The sequence below is a fragment of the Ixodes scapularis genome, unplaced genomic scaffold (genome assembly GCF_016920785.2).
Source record: "Ixodes scapularis isolate PalLabHiFi unplaced genomic scaffold, ASM1692078v2 PGA_scaffold6__148_contigs__length_123643588, whole genome shotgun sequence".
NCBI lineage: Eukaryota > Metazoa > Arthropoda > Arachnida > Ixodida > Ixodidae > Ixodes > Ixodes scapularis.
In genome coordinates this window covers 108,150,601-108,171,487 of record NW_024609881.1, presented here as the reverse complement: position 1 = coordinate 108,171,487, position 20,887 = coordinate 108,150,601, and the positions used below count along the sequence as shown (strand labels likewise).

General features: G+C 50.1%; 1 protein-coding gene across 1 annotated transcript; it reads right to left on the bottom strand.

Moving 5' to 3' along the window:
• Nucleotides 1-628: 628 nt before the first annotated feature.
• On the bottom strand, nucleotides 629-19,603 carry LOC8050863 (alpha-N-acetylgalactosaminide alpha-2,6-sialyltransferase 5). The gene is made up of 7 exons (XM_029987383.4): nucleotides 19,377-19,603; nucleotides 11,097-11,380; nucleotides 9,787-9,888; nucleotides 9,351-9,486; nucleotides 6,566-6,757; nucleotides 2,796-2,909; nucleotides 629-1,847 (listed from the first exon to the last, which is right to left on the bottom strand). Exons 2-7 carry the CDS (start codon nucleotides 11,365-11,367, stop codon nucleotides 1,637-1,639), a joined length of 1,026 nt encoding a protein of 341 aa, XP_029843243.2. The 5' UTR covers nucleotides 11,368-11,380; nucleotides 19,377-19,603; the 3' UTR covers nucleotides 629-1,636.
• Nucleotides 19,604-20,887: the final 1,284 nt, after the last annotated feature.

Here is a 20,887-nt window from a genome sequence, read left to right as displayed (position 1 = left end):
ATGTACTGCGTCGTTTATTGAGCATACGAGATAGTTATTGCTAACACGCTGTTCTTGTTGAGGATGATTGAATTATGTAGTACTCCCGCTTTGACACTTCCGTTGATTCTCGTGGGAGCATGGATTCGGCTGTTGTGACGTCCACAGCGGGTCTCCCAAAACGTTTCCTGTTGCAAAAGGAACGCCCCTTCCCCTTTATCGTGCATTCTTTAAGCTGTCCCTGTGGCAGCCTGTTCACTTTGAGTAGATGGCACCACGAAAACTTTGTCGTCCAATAAACTTTTTTTCTCCATTAATGGGTCTTGCTATAGCATTTTCACCATGTCAGTGCGACATCTAGGAAACGTGTTTAGTTCGAGCGGGTAGTTGCGTAGTTTACTATTTTCCAATCACTCTGACCATGATCCAAACTGACAATTCCATCGGGATCACCACGTGCTCTTAAGTCCGAAAACGGCCCGTTCGTTACTGTACAATAAATATCGCGGCAAAATGGCGCTATTTCAATGAAAAATGTGGATTTTTTTTTCGCTCTTTCGCTTGCATTAATATACATATATGTATACAAGAATACAGATAAATGCAAACACGTCAAAACCATGGGCTAACAAAACACAAACACGCGCACTGGTCAAAAGACAGCATGACGCATTCCAATCAGTTGTGTGACACACGTAACGACAAATGACACCTTTTCAACATTTCACAGTTTTCTCAAACCCCGGTATCTTATGTCGCCCCCTTGGTCGAGAGGAAGCCGGAGTCCAAAAACGGCTTCCCTCGTCCAAGGCCCCCTTCCTCCGTGTGCTGTAGCAATCGTGCTTTTCCGTTTCATCCGTGTACGCACAGCATGAAGAACATCATTGTCTATGGCTCGAGCAGAGTATACAGGTTTCCAAGCAGCCACGCTTCGAAGGCTAGTCTAGCCGCCGTGGGTGGAAACGCTTTGTTAGGTTACCAGTCTGTCAACTGCAAGCAAGCCTTGGTAAGGCTTGGCTATCAGGCACTCTGCACACACCAGTAGCAAGATGGCGGCGCGCCCAGGAGACATAGCTGCTAACGTGTAACAAAGGTGCATAGGCGTTGGCACTGGAGGATGTAGGCGACGGGAAGAAATGTGCAGCACCTCAGAGTCTGCACAGTGCACAGCATTTGGCAAACTGTACACCAGGTGCCGCACAGACTGGGAGCGCTGGGCCCCCGAGCACCTCCTTCACGGGTCCTTTGTTTTCGACACGGAGCTCAAAGCCTCTCGAGGCTCGGTCCAAAGTGTGCATCATATATCGGGGGGGTCTGCAGCCAAGGAGAAAGAAGAGTCCATCGTTTGGATGAAAGTCGCTCCAGCCGCTCCAGGTAATCAACGGGGCAGAGTTCCAGGACTGCCGCAAAGTCCCACAACTGTCCGCACTCCTGGACTACAGCAAAGTCCCACGAGTGACAAAACTCCTGGACTACCGCAAACTCCCACGACTGTCCGAACTCCCGGGCCACCGCAATCCGGCGACTTTCAGAGATACTGGACTACCGAAAAGTCCCACGGCTGTCCGAACTCGCGGGCCGCCGCAGTCCGACGACTTTCAGAGATCCTGGACTACCGAAACGTCCCACGACTGTTAGAGCTGCAGAGCCGGGGGCCTCAGCCCCGTTCACTGGGCCACGGCGGCGCGTCGAAGCGCACAGTCCGCGAGGATATCCAGCCGGCCAGGGCCCTCCGGTCGGCCAGGCTCAGCTGCATCGGGTCCGGCAGCCGGGGATCGTGGTTGGCGCCGGCGTCCAGCCCTTCCGAGCACTGGCCCGCTGACCATGGGGCCCAGTAGTTGGACCGGGTCGGATCGTCCTTGCGCCTCCTGGGACGAAGAGCGAGAGGTTATATGCGGGTAATTGGGAACGCCTTGCAACGGCTCGGCTCGATGAAACGAGTGCACCGGAAGAAGAAAAAATGAAAACTCCAACGGGCTGCACAAATTATTTGCGCACAGTTGGCCCCTCCCGTCCATCAAACACTTCTCTAGCACCCCAGAGTGAGAAGTCTCTAACACCCTAGTCACCCAGAGGAGTTAGAGAACACCGCACAGTGAACAGACTTCGACACCCTAGCCACGCAGAGGTGTTAGGGAGGCTCACTCTCTAACAGCTCTAGGGTTTTGGAGAGCAAAGTTATCTAACACCCTACACAGAGAGAACTCTAATAGCCTAGCCACCCAGGGAAGTTAAAGAACACCTTATAGCGAGAAGACTAACACCCTAGACACCCAGGGGTGTTGGAGAGGGGTGTGCTAACACCCCACAGTGATAATACCCCAACACCCAAACCACACAGAAGTGTTAAAGAGGCTCACCCTAACACCTCCGGGAGTAGGAGAGTGAGATTATCTAACACCCCTCAGAGAGAGGACTAACACCCTAGCCACTCAGAAGAGTTAGAGAGGCTCACCCTCTAACACCTCTGGGGTGTCAGGGAACAAGATTCGCGAACACTCACGAAGTGAAAAGACCCTGCAACACTAGCCACACCGAAGAGATAGAGAGTCTTGCTCTCCAACACCCCACAGTGACAAGACGAACACCAGGCAAACAGAGGAGTTAGGGAAAATCTATCTAACACTTCTGGGCTGCTGGAGAAGACTTCAACACCCTAGCCACCAAGAAATGCTATTGAGGCCCGAAAGTGAGAAGGCAGCATTAACCAGGGAGATTCCCTGCACGACCGGAGGACGCTTCTTCAATGCACTTTGAGTCAGCCTCGAGGCGGTACAGCTCCCCGTGGGTACCAAAAAAGCGACAAATTGACGTACTTGCAAGCTTTTGGGTCTGGGACTCCGAAGATACGGACGCTGGAGCAGCCAACGTTGTCGACGAGTCGCACGGCGTGCCAGAGGCCGGACGCCTCGGTGCCGGACAGCGCGTACCTGTGGACGACACATGTGGCCGACAAATGAGTCTCTCAACTTTTAATTCGAAAGCGCGCGAGAGTACTGCCGTTTATGCGCTATTTTGTTGGGTCACCGGACGGAAAGGTGATCATGTCTCGGCTTCAGAATTGTAGTGCACGGTGAGATGAGCCAGCGGAAGGCCTCACATTCCTGTGCGCCCTGGCGACGCCCTGTCCCTTCCCGAGGACGGTGGACATGGCGTCCCGGCGGGACTGTCGCACTACAGTACCTTCAGTCAGTCGCGTCGCAGTGCACAGTGATCGGTCATTTTAATGTACAGTCATTGTTTAATTATTTCTCGAAGGCCACACGCTGTGTCTACTCCCAGCGCGAACACGTGGTCCTCGCGTCCTTCAACGTCACCCCACCTCTTGGCGCTCTATGGCTTTTGTGGCCCTTCCGCCATTCAAACAGAATAAATAAATAAATAAATCAGCCAGTCAACGAAGGACGCCTCCACTCCTACACGGACAGATTGTCAGGGAGGTTCACCGTAGGTTGTACCATAAAGATACCCTGATTTGGCACCTGCGCGCCTTCACCCACGCATAGTCCTCTCGCCGCCCCAACGTGGATGTCCCTCGAGTGAAATCTCTATTCAGCGACGTTGAGTTTCTGCTAGCAGAGTTTCCGCAACGTTGTTACAGTGTAGCGTTGGCGAAGCCTTGGGAGAGTGCGTACGTCCTTTTGGCGTTCCCTTCACACGATAGCGCGTGCGAGCGAGATCATAGCCTCCTCTATACTCGCAAAGCCTGGCAGTTCGACGACACAGCCATAGAGTGCCCGGTGGCAGATTTGGAGCACGGGGATATGGTAGCACAGAGCATCAAATAAGAGCCATTTCTCGGGGAACCCGGACGTCAGCGCGCATCTTTTGCAGCGGCGAGAACACGAAACACACTTGTTCGCTCGGAGGAAGTGCGTTTCTGCGTCTCGCCGCAGCGGGGCGCCAGTCACGTGGCTCTCCTCTCATCCCTTGTCTGCCGCTCCACTTTTTCCATTTCGGCGGCCGCTTCTCGTGGCGATCTGCCAGGCTTTGTCGGTATATAGAGTCTATGGCGAGATGCAAGATGAAGCTCTCGCGCAGCATTGGATGCCACAGTACTGTGAAAACTACGCTATACTTGAGAACGACGCACAGAAAAGCTGTTCCCGGATATCTGCGACGAACGCGACCAAAAGCGTCGCTACGAACGGCCTTTCAGATTGGGCCAAGCACTCACTATACTGTTTCACCTTAATTAAGCGCATGAAAGCGAGGCCGAAGCTACAAGCGCGAGCACGTGGCCCTGAACTATGCTAGCACTGCACGAGCGCAAAACGGAGTATATTACGTTTTTAGTGAGATTATTATCCCCTTCGAATTAGTAACCCATTAACATGGCGAACTTAAAGATACCTTTACCGTAGATCCCTTTGTGATTGTAGAAACAAACCATGCTCTGGCGTCGCGAGGACACGCCATGTGCAGAAGATCGCGAGCCGATTCGCCACCGCAGATAAAGTTCCCTTATAGACGCTTTAAGCACGCGCCAAATCGAGCCGCCCATTGCCGACCTTCTCTTACCGAAACGCCGAGGCACTGAAGCGGGCGTTGATGAGCCTCCACTGAGGCCTATAGGGAGGTGGACACAGTAGCACCTAAAGTGGCACTAACCTGTCCAGCTGTGGCAATGATGAAGTGAGGCGAACGGAATAAGAGGAAACAAATACTGAAGGTCGGTTATCGCGGCGCCCATGCACAGCTGCTACAAAGCGACCTTCACGATTGTCTGAATATGGTATAATAATTCTGCTTTTATCGACGGAAATAAAAGTGTAACATATCAGACTGTTAACTTCAACGCTTGTGGTTTTGCAACTCCGTTCCATTTTTACGATTTTTGGGGTTATGATCTGTTTAGTCGAAATCGGCAACCCTGAATCACGAGATTTCATTTATTTTTCGGTAGCGTGTATAGTTTTGTAGATATCGCGTATCCAAGTTTCGTTCCGGCGGCACGGCGAAACTGAAACTATACCGGCTCGAGCAGTTTGGCAACACTGATAATCAGCTGCGCGTCGACGGCATGACGTAGATCTCGTCCCGCGCTCCTGAGCAGACGCACGGACACGGTCGGCTCAGTCGCACGTGGAGTTTGAAAACAGAAGGTAAGTTGCACATTTTCTTTTCTACCGCTGCACTTTGTAAATATGCACCAAATGTAGTCAGTTTTGGTGTGTATTTATAAATTTGCCGGGCCGAGAAGCGAATCCGACTGCTATAAACAATATGAGGCGGTCAGTGCCGGCGTAACGTGACTGTATTTGCTTCTTGCTCGCGGACCTAGAGAAAAAGAAATAATGGGAGAAAGATGAACAGGTGGTATCCACAAGCGGTATAAGTTGTTAAAGCTAAGGTGCTTTTATGTGTACGCTATAGTTAGAGCTGCTGCGACCTGCTGCAACCGGCCGCTCGTGCTGCAGCAGCCGGCGGACGGTACGCGAACAGCGACGGCACCGCGTCGTTCCTCAAAGACGCGTGTTTCGTGGAGAAACCCGCAAAAGTCGGCAGCGGCAGATCCCGTGTGTAGCTGCTGTCTGGCGTAAAGTGCTGGGAGGAGAGCTTCGCGTTGGAGCTCGGAGTCCACGGTCTTCCGAAGTATATCCGGCGAGTGGCACCGACCAACACCTTGTGCTTTTTTTTTTTCTTCGGTCTCTTGGAAACTGGTGGAACCGCAGCTCCGGGTTTCGCGCCGCGGATTGTTGGGGCAACCCCACAGTACTACAAGTCGTGCTCGACATTGCCCAACGCGAGTCCGGCGAGTCTCTCCGGCTCCATGACAAGCGCGTGAACGAGCAGCACCGCTTCGCTCTCTTCCGCGCGGTCGCGGAAGCTACGTTGGAGTTACATGAACTGCCAGGACGCCAATAAAAATTGGAGAACACAGGATAATGCGGTAAGCACCTCTTGCCGTCAGCAGAATCGAAGAACGCCACGGGAAACGAGGCGTCCGCGGCGTCCGTACTAGAGCATAGGTACGTCATTTCGCAATGTTGCTCCACTTGCTCATCCGGTGCCAGCGTTGCTCAACCGCTGTCGGGCCGCTAACCCAGCCGGTAGAACATTTGTAATATTGGTTTTAATCGGGAATGCAGCGTCGCTTTGACGTGATATATTACATATGACCGTATTTTGAACCCCTGAAGCGATATCAGCCATATCTATAGGGCCGACTTGTTGAGTGGAATTGCCCTTTTAACATAACTCCAGCTTGTTCGCAACCGACAATCCAAATGGCACGATATCACGGGTAGGAACCACGAGAGAGCGCCACCGAAGCGTCTTGTTGCATTACCTCGCGTGCCTTTACTTCGGGCTTCTAGGCGTGCCTATAGACCTTTTCCACAAGGGCGCCGCCATCTTGAATTGTCGTCACTTCCAGTATGGGCGAAAACGTTACTTTGCCGTCGCCACGCCAATAGAACACATTTAAGATATAAGCCTAACCGTCACACATTCTCGTTTTGGCTCCCCTCTATTTTTTTACTGGTTACAGGTTGAAACGTTTTACTATATTTTGTCGTCGCCCATACTGGAAGTGACGACAATTCAAGATGGCGGCGCCCCTGTGGAAAATGTCTATACCTACCCGAGGCTGAGCGCCGACTGGGCGAGGCTAGCGGCCGCCCTGTGCTCAGCAGCACGTTTGAGCCGGAGCAGCTGCACGTGCCCCGGCAGTTTCTTGGGGTTCCAGCGGTCCGGTCGGGCCGTCCCAAACACCACCAGCCTGCCCGGTCCCAGAGCACTCGTGGCGTGCCGCTTGCGCTGCGCCTCGTGCAACCTGCGACGCGCACTCGGGCGTGAGCATGGCCTGTCGCCGGACAGCTCGGACAGAAATACAACCCGTTTTCGTACAGCGTAATGACAGCAGAGCCGGGAAATCAACCTATGCCGCAAAAAATCTACAAAAACAAAAGTTGATCACAATAGTTTATCATTTGACTTCTTTCTCTGAAGGCGATTTGGGGAAAAATAAAGAGAAGTTAACAACAATGAGAACAGGATAACAAGCTGTCAGAGGAAAACACCTGGCAGTATTCTGTTCTTTTTACGAATGTGAGCTAATGCTATGTACACGCGGACTAAATGCCGTGCTCCAACGATGCCAACTGCGCGTTGTTACTGAGCAGCTGCTGCACGGTGCCGATTCAGGAAACGGTTGGGCATTCGCAACAGACGCGAGTTGAAGAGACCGTGAAACGATACCGGGTTCGCATCTGACCTACAGACTGCGTGTCATCGGTTAGCAGTGCACAAGAAAGCTAGCGAATGGGGATATGGTACCAGAAATTCTGTTTTTTGCTGTAAATCATCGAAAATAGGAGCTGGCTTTTCTACTTCTCCCCTCCCAAAATCGTCTAGCACTTCAAACACCACGGTTGAACCCGCCTCGAAGGCATGCGTCACTGCTTGGTTTGCACTCGCTAACCAATTAATCCGTCGATTAACGTTCGTGTTTCGCGTTCCCGGCCAATAAGCGGGGTGACACAGAAATCGCAGAACCGTCTAAGAATGACCGGAGTTTGGAGCATTGCCGGCTCTTTCATTGGCTCATGCCGTTGATATAGGGTGTTCTGGTGAGTCGTTTTGAGGCATACGGTTCGTCGCCGACCGAATCGCCGGAGCAGCCGGGCATGCGTGCAGAGTTCACTCTCGTCATGTGCCACGAATCGTAATATGTTCTACCTAACTCTTACCAAACTTTTTTCCGGAACAACCCTGTCTCCTCGAAACGACACACTAAACCTTTATTTTTTCCGTGTCCTGAACGATTCGCGCGCGCAAGCGCAGTGGCGGCGGTGAATCGTTCGGAGGCGAACCGATCACGTCAACACAACTTACTAAAGCTCACCGATTTTCGTCACAGCCACACGTCTGGAATGCCGCTGCATAAACAATCGAGACTTATTGAGGTTACCGTTTAGAAAAAATGTTCGAAAGTTATATCAGGGTTCCTTTTAATCGGTAACCCCACAATTCATGTCGTTATGCTACTTTTTATAGCTAATAAGCTTATCTGTGCGTGCTGTACAAATGTGAAGTTAATGTCAAATTAAAGAGGAATTAATGATCTATGATTTAATGTCGTCAAAGTACCTTTATTTCTAGTTGCTCATTTATTATTCAGCTTTTAATAAAGTCAATTTTAAAGGATCGAACTTTTTTTTTCCCGGGTCTATAATGTTTCAACGTCCCCGAGAATTTATCTGCAAGGTCACTACGGGACATAGTAGTTAATTGTATAGGATATGAACGATACATAATATTTATAATTTAAAATAAAAAAAGTTCAAAACGGTGAGTACTTATTTCAAATCTCAGGACTGCGGCGCGTCTTGAAAAAAGTGAGGTGCGTGTTTGACCAATCGCGGCGCGATAGTCTTACGAGACAATGTTTTGCATGTTTTGCATGACATAACTAAACACTCATTTCTCACATGAGCCATTCGTTGACTAACCTCCACTTTCTCGGCTCTCTTATTCCTCGCATGAGCCATTCGGTGATTGACCTCCACTTTCTCGGCTCTCGAACATTGCTCATATGGAACACTCTATATGGGTTTCGATTCGAGTCTCGCCAAGAAGTTTGTGAGGCTTTCAATAAAAGTATTAAAGTACACGAAGGTACTGAAAGCGGCTAAGAAAAGGTACGTACTAGAACTGTCGATATAACACCCCCCCCCCCCTATACACACACACACACCAAATTTTTTCGTTTTTTTTTTGTTTTTTTTTTTGGAGCGTTTGAAAACATTGTTGCAACGTGCTACACCAAAACTGCGATGCACCACAAAAATTATTATGACAGCGGTATTTCGCTAAGGGAATATTTTCACGTTACACCTGAGCACGGAAAAAAGCTGGAAGAAACACTAGACGAAGGATAAAATCGTGAGGTGCGCAGTGCGAATCATTTGGTTAACCGGCAATAATACCAGCACCAAACGCGAGGAGGAACGCCGCGACGTTTTCGGCACTACTCGTTTTCCCCACTGGCTCGGATACCGTCGATTCTGGTTTCAGTTACGGTGCAACCAAGAATAGCCAGCACTTTCCCCTCTTTATTCTCCGGACTCATTTCGCCTACAGCGTTATTTTTTATTTTTTTTTATTTTCTCAGTGCATTCCAGGAAGGAAGTTGTTCCTTTCAATAGCAATCCAGGTCAATCGTTGCTGAGCCCGTCAGACAGTTCATTCTTCCTTATATCTGCCAGTTTTTCTGTCCATCCTTCCTCCGCTGAGGCAAGTTTCCGGGACGCTAACTAGGTGGCGCAAGCCAGCGCCCGATTTCAAGGCCTCTGCCGTATGCATCCACCAGGCTCTGGCATCCACCTACGCATCCAGCGGTCCACGAACAGATAAGAAATGCTCACGAGGCAGCGTCGATCAGCCTGAAGGTTGTTTTCTGCCCTACGTCGGCGTCGTAGCCCCGACTAGGAGCCAAGCCCAGCCGGATGACGCAGTCCGAGCCGTCCACAGCCGACCCCAAGCCGGACTGGAGAAGGTGTCCTGCAAGCAGAACGCAGTTAGCTGCGCTGCGTGTCGCCAAAAAGCCCTCCATGCATCCAAAGCATAAACTCGTCACGTGAAGGCAATAAAACTGCTTGGAGCCTCATAAGGAGTGCGTCTACCAAAGATAGTGGCACTAAGACGACGTCTCGGTACATGTTTTAGCTCCCAAAAGATGTCTTACAATAAAAAAAAAAAATGCCGTTTTATTTACAAATGTGTTTCTGTTTTGGCCGTTTAAAGTAAGGTGCCCTCGTTCTACGAACCCTTTTTCAACCTATAGAAGTGCAAGGTGTTTACCAGAGAAACCGACGAGCGAGCACGTGGTGCAGGTGACGTTAGGCCAGGCGTCCTGCTGGTCCCTGCCCAGAAAGTCCGACGTGGTGGCGCCACTGGACACCTCTGCAAAACGGTGCCACTGTGAGGGACCGCGCATTCTGGAGGCGCATTGGGGGACAGCGGGTGTTTCACTGGGTTGCGGAATGTCTCATCAAATTGAAAATTGGAAAACGAAATTCGAGAACCTCTTACGTGTGTAGTATAAACACTAAGGGGAGCGACTCCGTCTATCTTGTCGGTTCCAATGTGTTCTGTGCGCACTGGTCTCATATTTGTTCCAAGTTGATTCCTTTTTTTTTTTTCAATCTTGTAAACCAGTAAACAAACGTTTCCTCAAAATAACTGGCCGGAAGAAGGGATGGCTGGCTGCCAGAGTCGTTTCAATTAAATCCCTGTTTTTTCATCCGGTCGACGCGAAACGCGCGAGACCCCCTCGCGGTCAAAGTCTAAACCTAGTAAGTCGTTGAAACATCAGCGTCCCCAAAAAATTAGGTATATACCTGCTATGACAACGTACCGTTTCTATTTGTAATTTTGCGGACCCAGATGCGCATAATGCGTCATACGCTTCTCAGCGAGCGATTTTAGATGTGTAAACAATTCTTAGTAAAAACTGCATAGAACATGTTAATCAATCGCCTGAATTTGGCGGGCCATGTCCGACAATTGAATAATTTCGAGCCATTGGCCATTGAAGATAGGGATGTAAATTGGTCGAATGCTGCGAACAGCGCATCGAATGTGGACTGCTGACGGAGGTTGGATGGAATCCCCAATGATGGAGATGCGAAGCAGTGAGCATTCTAGACACCCAAGGCCTCGAGCCCTGTTCGACCGATGGCCGTGCTTCCCATTTCATTGAGTATCCCGACCAGACATGACGCAAACGGACATACATTTCCACATTTGGCCTTTTGGGATGGTAAAGCACACAAGCATGGTATTCTGACGCCCCTCATAAATTAAACCTTCGCAAAAGATTTTTTTTTTAAACTCTGGCTGGCATACACGATGCTTCAAGTCACACATATGATATATGTTGACGTCAACGTATTTGTAAAACAAGGTTCAAGGCCCTTTTGGTGAAAGTTTAATTCGCGCACATGGATCAAAGAGATCTACAAAGGCAGCATTCACATAACTCTTTCGAATGCCAGCAGCCACCTCTAATTGCGCATAACCGCACACAATCTTTTTTTTTTTTTTTTTTTTTTTGTGGTGGACGAGAGGCGTGGACAGGGTGGACGTCAGTATCCGCACGGACGACTCACCGAGTATCTGCCTGCGGGCGACCAGGTGCGGTTTGGCGAGTCTGTTGGCCCGCACCCGCTCTTCGTGCACGCGCAAGTGGTGCGCATGCAGCGGCTCTCGCAGGTGCACCTGGTAGGTGCGTCCACGCACCAGCACGTCGCCAGCGAGCCTCGGCCGCAGGCCACGATGTCTGGTCCACGAGAATGTGGACCACAGCTGCACCACACACAACAGGCAGATCGCCAGACACAGCGCCGGCGCCCATCGCCGCCAGGGAAGCCGCTTGCCCATCGTGGCCGCCGAACTGCGGCGCGGGCAGGAAACGTAATTGTTGGGCAACATGTCGGCGTCAAAGAAAAGCTTCGGCACATAGACACTTTCTATATGCTGCCTTCTGTCTCAGAGTGTAAACAATTGTTGCATTGAGTGGGCCAGCTCGTGATGCGCTGGTGCCACTGATCTCTATTGCAGTAGGCTGAATCGCGGTGGGAGAAACACGCAAAAGTTGGAATATTGGAGCTTCTACGCGGTGCTCAAAGGCGAGTATTTTATGATGTGCTGCGATCATAATATCGGCTGTTTGGAGATCGAATCGGTATTTGTCGAGCGTTCGAACGTCCATTAATATATCAAACGTGCCGGAGCGCCCACGGCTGAGCTGGCAAGCTTGCTCTCGTCGTGGAGTAAACAAAGAAACTTGCCGTCATTAAGACCGTCCTCGGGGAAGCCCAGAAGTTGATGAATGTCGAACGAGTTCCACGTTAACAGCGGCTTTCCGGGAGTGAGCGAATTCCGCGTAGCAAAGTCTTCAAGCTTGTCGTCTGCTCAACCCAACTCATCGAAACCGCCACCTCTTATCTGACTGAGCTGCACTACATGTTTCGCCCAGCGGAGTCACTCTCGACCACAAAACATTTATTTATTAACTGTGAGGGTGTCAGTTTTAATGTTTGTTCGCAAGCTATTTGGCAGGCTTCCTAAAAAGCAGCCAAAATGTTTCAGTGCCGGCAACAACTTAGAAACGGGGAAACGGCACTTTTTCCTCGTTTTTCCCATAGAGTCCCTTGCATTGAATGATGTCAAGTGATGGCTCCCGGTGGTGCCACTCGACACCAGGAAGACAAGTCTAGATCCGCGATCCAGCCTACTACAATATATGTAGGTTAGTGGATGGTGCACTCAGCGCGTGACTTGTGAAGTAAAATTGGCGTCCAAGCCTTAGCCAAGGCTACGCGCTCGAGCTGAGTGACAGCGGTTGGCGTGCACTTCAAAATACATAAGAAATAAAACGATTGGGCGGGAAAATGGCTGACATGTCACAACTCAAGTAAAGCGTGTGTTTTGTATGAAGTTACTCTAACCCTTTCAGAAGTCCCGGTGCCACGGTCATTTTTGCAGCACATTTCGGCGGGCGCGAAACGCGCGAACTCCCCGTTTCAAAAAGTCGCGTCTTTGCCACTGGGTGGCGTGACCGTCGCCTCCGCCGGGAGCTCCCAATAGGGAGTTTTAGCAGATGCTTCCGATATCTCCGATAACGATACTCGATGCCAGAGAGGTTTAGTAGATCGTTGCAATACCCCCGATAACGATACCCGATACGATGGGCGCGCAGATGCGGCGGAAGAAGTCTGGGTATCACTATCGGAGTCATCGGGACGATTTACTAAAATTCTCCATTCCGCCGGCGCCTCTGCGCGAGCATCATATCGTCATCGGGATGGTTATCGGAGTTGTCGTATCGATCTACTAAATCCCGAATCGAAGCCTACGCGGCGAGGTTAGGAAACCGTCCCATCGACTTCAAAATGAGAGCTCGGAAAAGGCAGACGTCGTGTTGTCGCAAGTTCAAACAAACATAAAAGGATAAGGAAAAACGATACGCGTTGCCCGGAGACGCTCTGTAAAGCGCCCTGCACGCCGTTCGACGAAGCCTTTGAGAACGGGCCAAAGACCCTTTCCCATCGCGGAAGCACCGGTTGTTCAAGGTCAAGAGCCACGGGACAACAGCAACGCCTGCACGTGATGTTGTTCTGTAACCCCACGACTGCTACGTTGGCACGCGGCACGCGTCGACGGCTCCTCGTCGCGTCGGCGTTCTGCATGCAGCCCGACGCAACACCAAAAGAGCCATTATTATTCAAACCGCACCATGCGGCAGTCGATCGGCGGACATTTGACCTTCGATCAAACACACTTGGCACGTCAAAAGCAGAACTCGCAAACCAGTTGCCGCTAATGACGCGGGGCTATAGCGGTAGAATCGAATGCATTTGCCGAAGGAGTCCTTGCGCTTGGCGCAGCGACGCCCTCAGAGCACCGGCTAGCGACGATTAGTCAGAGATTTTCGCAGAACGTGCATTGCGGGCCTTGCGGGCGTGTATAGTCAGTCGGTGTCCGAAGTGACGGCACGAGCTCCGTAGTTTTTGGCTTTTAATAAAGTTGTTCTCCTCCTCCTCCCCCTCTAATCCGTTCGCCCCTAAGCTCGCAGTGTGGCAGAAGCTACGCACTAGCTGGACCAATCGGGCGTCTATAGTTTTCGCCACGTGATCACACTCCAGTGGCGTAGCCAGGAAGGAGACTTATAGAGCTTCAGCCCCAACCCCCTTTCGCCGATCAAAATTCCTGACTACACCACTAAATCAGCTTACGGATGAACGTAGTAGAGCAACGCCAAGTACTTCCTACGAAAAAGCCCATTATAACACTTAGCACCCTCATTAGGGCGATCTCCAGACCGATCAACGGTTCGGTGCCCGGTCGTTATACGATCTTGGAGACCGTCGGCGAGGTTGTCCTCGGAGAGAAAAGAAATTATTCCCGTTCCAAGGTACATTAGCGATCGGGAAACCGGGCCCCGGACAAAGGGAACTCAGCTTCGGCGCGAATGTTGTCTGTCAGGCCCCGCCACAAACCAGAATAGAAGCACGCAACGATGCTATGGTTTGTTGTTTCTCTCCCTGAGCATGTCATGGCAGAAAGAGTTGCGGCAGTCCGGCGGTGCGCTTAGCCGAGAAGAATTGACGAGGATGCCAAGAAGGTACCTGAACGAAACGCAGCCAAAAGAACCACCGCAGGGCGAGCCATGTACGAATCTCAGAAGGCGAGTGTCGCTATATACCATGTAGTGTTTATAGAACGCTACGTTAGTGAGCCTCATTGGACGTTCGGTGTTTTCGCAGTAGATGAGAAGTATTGCCAGTGCAATACACTCCGCAGGCCGCACGCACGGACGATGCTCATCCCCATCCTAACGGACAGGGGTCGGAGGAACAAGCTCCTGATCCATATGTAAAGCGCAAGCTCGTCTGCTTCTTTTGCAGGTGTTGTGGTGACGTCAGAAAGGTGTCGAGCTCCGATTGGCTCTGATTGAAGGATAGTGGGTAGACCTGAAAGGCAAGCTGCCTGGAGGTCTGCTCTCTATCCTTCAATCAGAGCCAATCAGAGCGTGCCGTCGTTCTGGCGTTATCACAACCCCTGCAAAAAGAAGCAGACGCGAACTTGCTCTCCGGATAGGTTCTGCAGCGCGAGCTTTTGTTCCGCGCGTGCTCGGAGCCCCCAGATACAATTAACGAGGATAAGAGAACGATATCTAATGAGGGAGGGGGGGGGGGGGGGGGGGGGAAGCAACTGAAAGAACTGACTGTAGGGGGACAGCCACATTTGAGGCTATATTAGGCCGTTATCAACATTAATCAACTACACTTTTTGTTTATCTTTTGGGCTTGCAGAGGCAGGCAGCCAATGGACAAACAACTCTCTCTCTTCTGCGGTGGTGTGGGGGGTCCTAGAAAATCACGTGACACTCGTAAGTCGCACTGGGAACAAGCGGCTGCGCCACCACCGGCTCATAACGCTATTGAATCAAAATTAACTGTTGGGCTAGTTGGCTACACATTGTATAAAAATTCAAAAGCGCAAACACCAAGGAAAAGAAAAGGGGACAGGACAGAGCGCTCTGTCCTCTCCCGTCTTCTTTTCCTTGGTGTTTGCGCTTTTGAATTTTCATAAAGCTATAGCTGTCAAAGCGACAAATGCTTTGCACGAGGGCTCGCGCATGCTTCCGTCCGACTGCGCCAATGATTGCTATCTTAACGAAGCATCTTTGCGGCTGACATACGTACTCCACCCGTTAGGCTCTATATATATGGTCATCATGTAGACCATTCCTGAAACGGCTCTCTGACAGCGCGGTGTCATTTTCAGCGTTCGTGCGTTGATTGGCTCACTCTCCGAAGCGACGACAATGCGCGTGCTATAGGCTGTGGATTCGTAGACAGTGGAACCGCGTACCGATAATAGAGAGTTCTAGGGAACCGTTTCTGCACAACCGTTACTGTATGGCGAACCCTCCGGTGTACGAACTATACGCATCCGCTACCGCAGAAGACTCCCACATGCATGCGCAGTTCATATACCGGAGTAAACCACTGCCTGACACCGCACCTTTGCCACAGTCACCCCTTCCCCGACATCACCGGCCGAGTGCATGCATCATGCACGGCCTTCCAGTTGTTCCTGAGCGTCGCGACCAGACGGTCTCCTCGACGCTAATGGTTCTTCGGGAGGGGCAGCACCGTGCTCCGGGGCACAGAGATCGTCGGGAACGCTTTCCACGGCTGCACTCGCCCGTAATTGCCGCGCCCTCGCGACTTCGTGGAAGCGGAGCTGCTCGTGCACGTCGAAAAGGGTTGGCTCGGGGCAAGGCGACGACGTGAGGAACGTCCGCCTCTCGGAGTTCAGAGGTCTCTCCATACGTTCTGGCGCACGGGCGGGATTAGGTTTCTATATAAACTATAGGAAATACTCGATCAATCAACCCGAATGAGTACTGTATATGTAAATGCAAAACTTTAAAGTAGAGCAAACAAAAAGAAATAACTTAAGGTAGATGAATACATGCATATGCCATATACTATATCTTTAAACTCAATGTGTTGCTAATTATAAAACATTACGAAATAATTGTGACGCAGAAAACTCACCGGACATAAATCAAAGCGCGTACGAAGTTTGACATGTTCACAGAGGCAGAAGGCTTATAAGGATACTATAGGTCTGATAATATGCAATAGTTAGGACGCAGGACACTGTCGTATACTCTCATACGTGATAGCGCGAAGGAATTTTAACATAGTTACACGGACACGAAACAGGGGACTATCAATCGCGATGCTGCTGATAACAATGTACAACAAATAATAAGACGAGAGAACGAGCGATTTGATATGGCTTTCTTTTGATGCAGTTTTCTCTCATTCTTTCTGGTACCTTCGCTTACGGCTTTGGTGCGCGCCTCGGCGCCGTTCGCTTTACGCGCACTCATCTTTTGCTGTTAGGAGCAGTGGGCCGGGCGACACTGATCTTACGCCCCTGATGGTGCGAATCAGCTTGTACCGGGACCAACACCCTAGGCGTGCTACACCAAAAGCCTCCTCGGAATGTTGCGGTAACACGTCGTTGAGGGGTTAGACTTTACACCATTCGGCTGAGAATCAGTTTCTCTCGGGATAACAGCCTATCGGTGTTAAAACAACACTCTCTTTGGCGTGTTGCGGCAACGCGTACTTGAGATATTAGATTTTACATCAATCAAGGTGAGAATCAGAATCAGCTATTAGATTTTACATCATTAAGGAGGTTACGACAACACCACCCTTGGGGTGCTGCAGTTACAACTTAAGGGTGTTAGCTGTGGGACAAGCGGATCTGCACCCTCAAAGGTGTGAAACATTCTAGTGTGCAGGGCCGGCCTGCCGTTTGCAGAGTCCGGAGCATCGGGTGCTGCAGTACACCCAGGGCTAACACTCTTACTCGGAGTTACATTCGATCATTCCTAAAGGTGTATTATTCCAAATGAGGGTGCTGGAACGTTGTAGCCATGACAGTGCAGCCATCGGTGTATGCCAGTAAAACACCCTATCCACACTCTTAAGGGTGTAAATATTTTTGTTGAGCACGCCGCGCAATGGATCGAAGCTCGGACGCCAGCTCTTGGTGAGCGGAAATTCGTACAGCGGTCATGGATGGTCCTCGGCCGAAACGAAGCGCGGATTTAGAGATGTCAAGCGAAGCGCTATCTCTTTTTCTTTCTTGTTTTTTACGACCCCGTGGCGCCATCCTGTGTATTTGTTTTGGGGGCCGTCAGCTACCGCACCCCCCCCCCCCCCCCCCCCCCCCCCCCCGAAAAAAATGCCTGGCTACTGGCCGCCTGCTTGACAACGTCGAACAGTAAAGAGTCAGAAAGATAGTTCTGACTCTTAGCAAAACTTTGATCGACAGTCCCCCCCCCCCCCCCCCCTTACACACACACACACACCAAAAAAAAAATGCATTACCATAAAAAAAATCGTAAGGGTGCAGGCGAGCTGGTGAATATTCACCATGTTGAATTAACCTGAGACTTGGGTTGAGAAGCAACATCAAAACGTAGAAGGGACAGTTTAGTTTTGCCCAAACGTAGCTCTAGCCGCTTAAACCAGATGTCAAAGTTTCAGAACAAACCATTATCTTATTCAAAGAGTTACCAACTATTTTCAGAAATCTTCAATGGGTAAATAGTGTAGCCATTGAAATACTGAATGGCTCAGACCATTTCGGAAACGGACCCCAAAATTCCGTTAAAAGTTTCAGAGAAAACGAAATTCACATAACTTTTGAATAACATAACATTGAAAACTCCGTAACTTTGGCATCTGTTCCGGACCACTGGGGCTACATCTGGGCGGACACTCGGCGCTCGGCAATGCGTCGTTTATACTTATTGTAAACGACTTATTTTTCGCGGACTCAATACTTCGCGATTTAGGACAAAGCTGAAGTTCTGGAATTATTCGCGGGTTCTAATTTTCGCGATTTGGTGGGATCTCAATATAGATTCCAATGTGTTTACATTTTTCCGGAATTGTTTGCGGGACCTATTTTTCGCGAATTGTAGGCGATACGCAATATTCGCGAAAATTAAGTCTTTTACAGTATATTGCGTGTGTGTGTGTGTGGGGGGGGGGGGGGGGGGGGGGGGCAGACGTGGTAATTGCGAGCAAGATGCAAGGAAGAGGAAGTTGGGCGTAAGCGCGCGATCCGCCTGCAACGGGAGCGCGTGTCGGGGATTCGAGTGCGGCGTTTGTGCGCAATGAAATACAACCGCATTGACAACGAGCCGCAAAAGGAATTGCAAATAAACTAAAAAAAAAGCTTACCATTTTTTTCTCTCTTACGAGATGAGATCAGTGACGAGGGAGGCGGTATCACCGCTCATTGCGTACAACTAGCAAGGTGCTCACAGAACACAAGAAAAAATGGCCGCAGAAACCACTATTGTGGGTTGTCTATGAATTGCGATAGCATTCGTCGTGAGACTCAGCTGACTGTTAATACGACGACAAACATTTTTAGTAAACACTTTTTGTGTGTGTGTGTGTGAATTCAATTTTCCCGCCAAAGTTAACGGGGGAAACTGAATTGGTGCATGGGTCGTGACGCTAATTTTTCTGCTAAATTTAGCGGGGAAACTGAATCGGTGCATAGGTCACGTGAGGTAAATATTTCCGCTAAAGTTAGTGGGGAACCCGAACTGGTGTATGGGTCACGTGACGAAACTTTTTCCGCTAAATTTAGCGGGGAACCTGCATTTGTCTTCAGGTCCCGTGACGTCAGGTCACTTGACACCAATTTTCCCGCCAAATTTAGCGGGGAAACTGAAAAGGAGAAGGCCAAAAAGGTCCGCGAAACCGGGGGGGAGGGGGGGGGGGGGGAAGGGAAGGGAAGCTAAAGAATGTTATCGCATTAAAAAATATATTCTTTATAGAAAAATATCACGCCGCGGTATCAGTAACTTGACGGAGGCTTATGTAGAGAAGGCGCGCCGAACTGGGATTTTTGGTTTCACGTAAAAATATTTCCAGGTGATCTAAATTATTCCAAGTCCCCCGTTGGGACAAGGCCCTTCATTAGCCTGGCACGCATTAACATTGTTACTATTATCAGTACCTGAACCTGCGGCCCGTATAGTCGCGCGCGCAAAGCGGATTAGTATGCGAAGAGTGGATCTGTGCGGATTATCGGCAAATCGGATTCGTTGGGGCTTAGCGCGCGTTTCCCCGATAACAGTACCCGATGACGACACGACGTTTGCGCAGAGGCGGCGTATCGGTTATCGTTATCGGAGTGATCTACTCAAACTTTCTGTTATCGAAGTCGTCGGAGCGGCCTTCTAAATCTCCCTGCCCCCCGCGCGAGAAACGAACCGGGCGGCGTAGAAGCCGACCGGCACGTGCTCAACAGAGCCGCAGAAAGGCACTCACCTTGAATGGTTCAAGACAGCTGTCTGAGCGCCGCGGTCAACCTCGCTCGGGGAGAGAACGGATCAGAGAGCTGCCACTCGTCTAGTTTTCTTTTGGCGCGGCGCACGAGCCAACGGCTGCTGCCATTGGCCGGCGGGAGCCGTGACGTCACAGCCCCAACTGCTACTGCTCGCGGCGAGGCTGACGCAAGGGAGTCCCTCGGTTTCGTTTGACGGCTCCTCGCCGCCGCCGCCGCCGCCGGTGCGCCCCCCGAGGGTCTTGCTTCATGACACGATGAACCACAATCGGACGTTACGATGCAATCCAGCGTTGGGAACGTGTCACGTGACCAGGTGCCCCGCGTGCCGCTGTGCCCCTCTCAAAGGTCGTGCGAGACTTAGCAGCACTAAATCAGATTCGATGCCCCCCCCCCCCCCCCCCTTTAAAGGGATATCCACACTCCTCACGGAAGACAGAACGGTAACCGGACAAAAAGGCTCACCGGACAAATGCTAACCGGACAAAAGCTCTCCGGAGAAACGTCCAACCGTCTTTTTTGACCCGCACAGAACACGACCGGTTCTAACCTAACCTAACCAAACCAAACCTGACCTAACCTAACCTAACCAAACCAAACCAAACCTAACCTAACCCCTGAACCCGCTTTGCCGCTAATCCGCTTCGCATTGCATTGCCACGAAATCGAGCTTGAAAAACGTCGGAGAGAATCGTGTTCAACTCTCGGTGTTGAAACGATTCATTTATGTTATACTTCCGGGTCGGTGGTTTCCTATTTCCCACTCCAGATACCTATAAGGCCGACGATATTAATAGAAATGTGGAGACAGTGTTTCCTGTTTCTGTCTTTCCGTCTCCAGTCAGATCTCTGGCAAAGCAGCGAGTTCAGACTTTGGATCGACGTCCGAAGAGTCCGCCCGAACCGCAAACAACGGCAGTGACAAGGCTAGTATAGTAGTATCATCCACTCCTACAACACACTAGGAAGAATTGCCTTAACAGGTAGTATTTGCATTATTTGCATTATTTGTTGTGTTATTTGCTGACATTAAAGTCGAAAGAGTTCAATATGAGAAATACGAAAGGTTCAAAAGACGATCAGTGCATTCTTCACGAAAACACCGAAGCCAGCTTCTTCTACCGGAGAGATATGATGCAAATAAAGCACAGTAACGTACGCAAATATTCATTGAAAAAAAAAGCTAAACAAACGTAAATTAAAAAGAACGTAAAGTTAACAAAAAAAAATTCCGATGACTTATTGTGTTGTGTTATTTGTTTTCACCAAAATATACTAGTTCACATTATTTTTTCTTTTAAGTATTGTTTTTAATATTACTTAGAAATCACAGGGAAGAGATGTTGGTTCGGCAAGTTCTCCTCACATCTGACGAAGGAAGAACATTACGCTAGAAATTAGCGTCTCGCGTAAGTATTGACTCAACTACTCAACTTAAATATATGTAAGTATAATAAACGCGAAGATTTAAAATGCTCGTTTACGAAGCACCCAG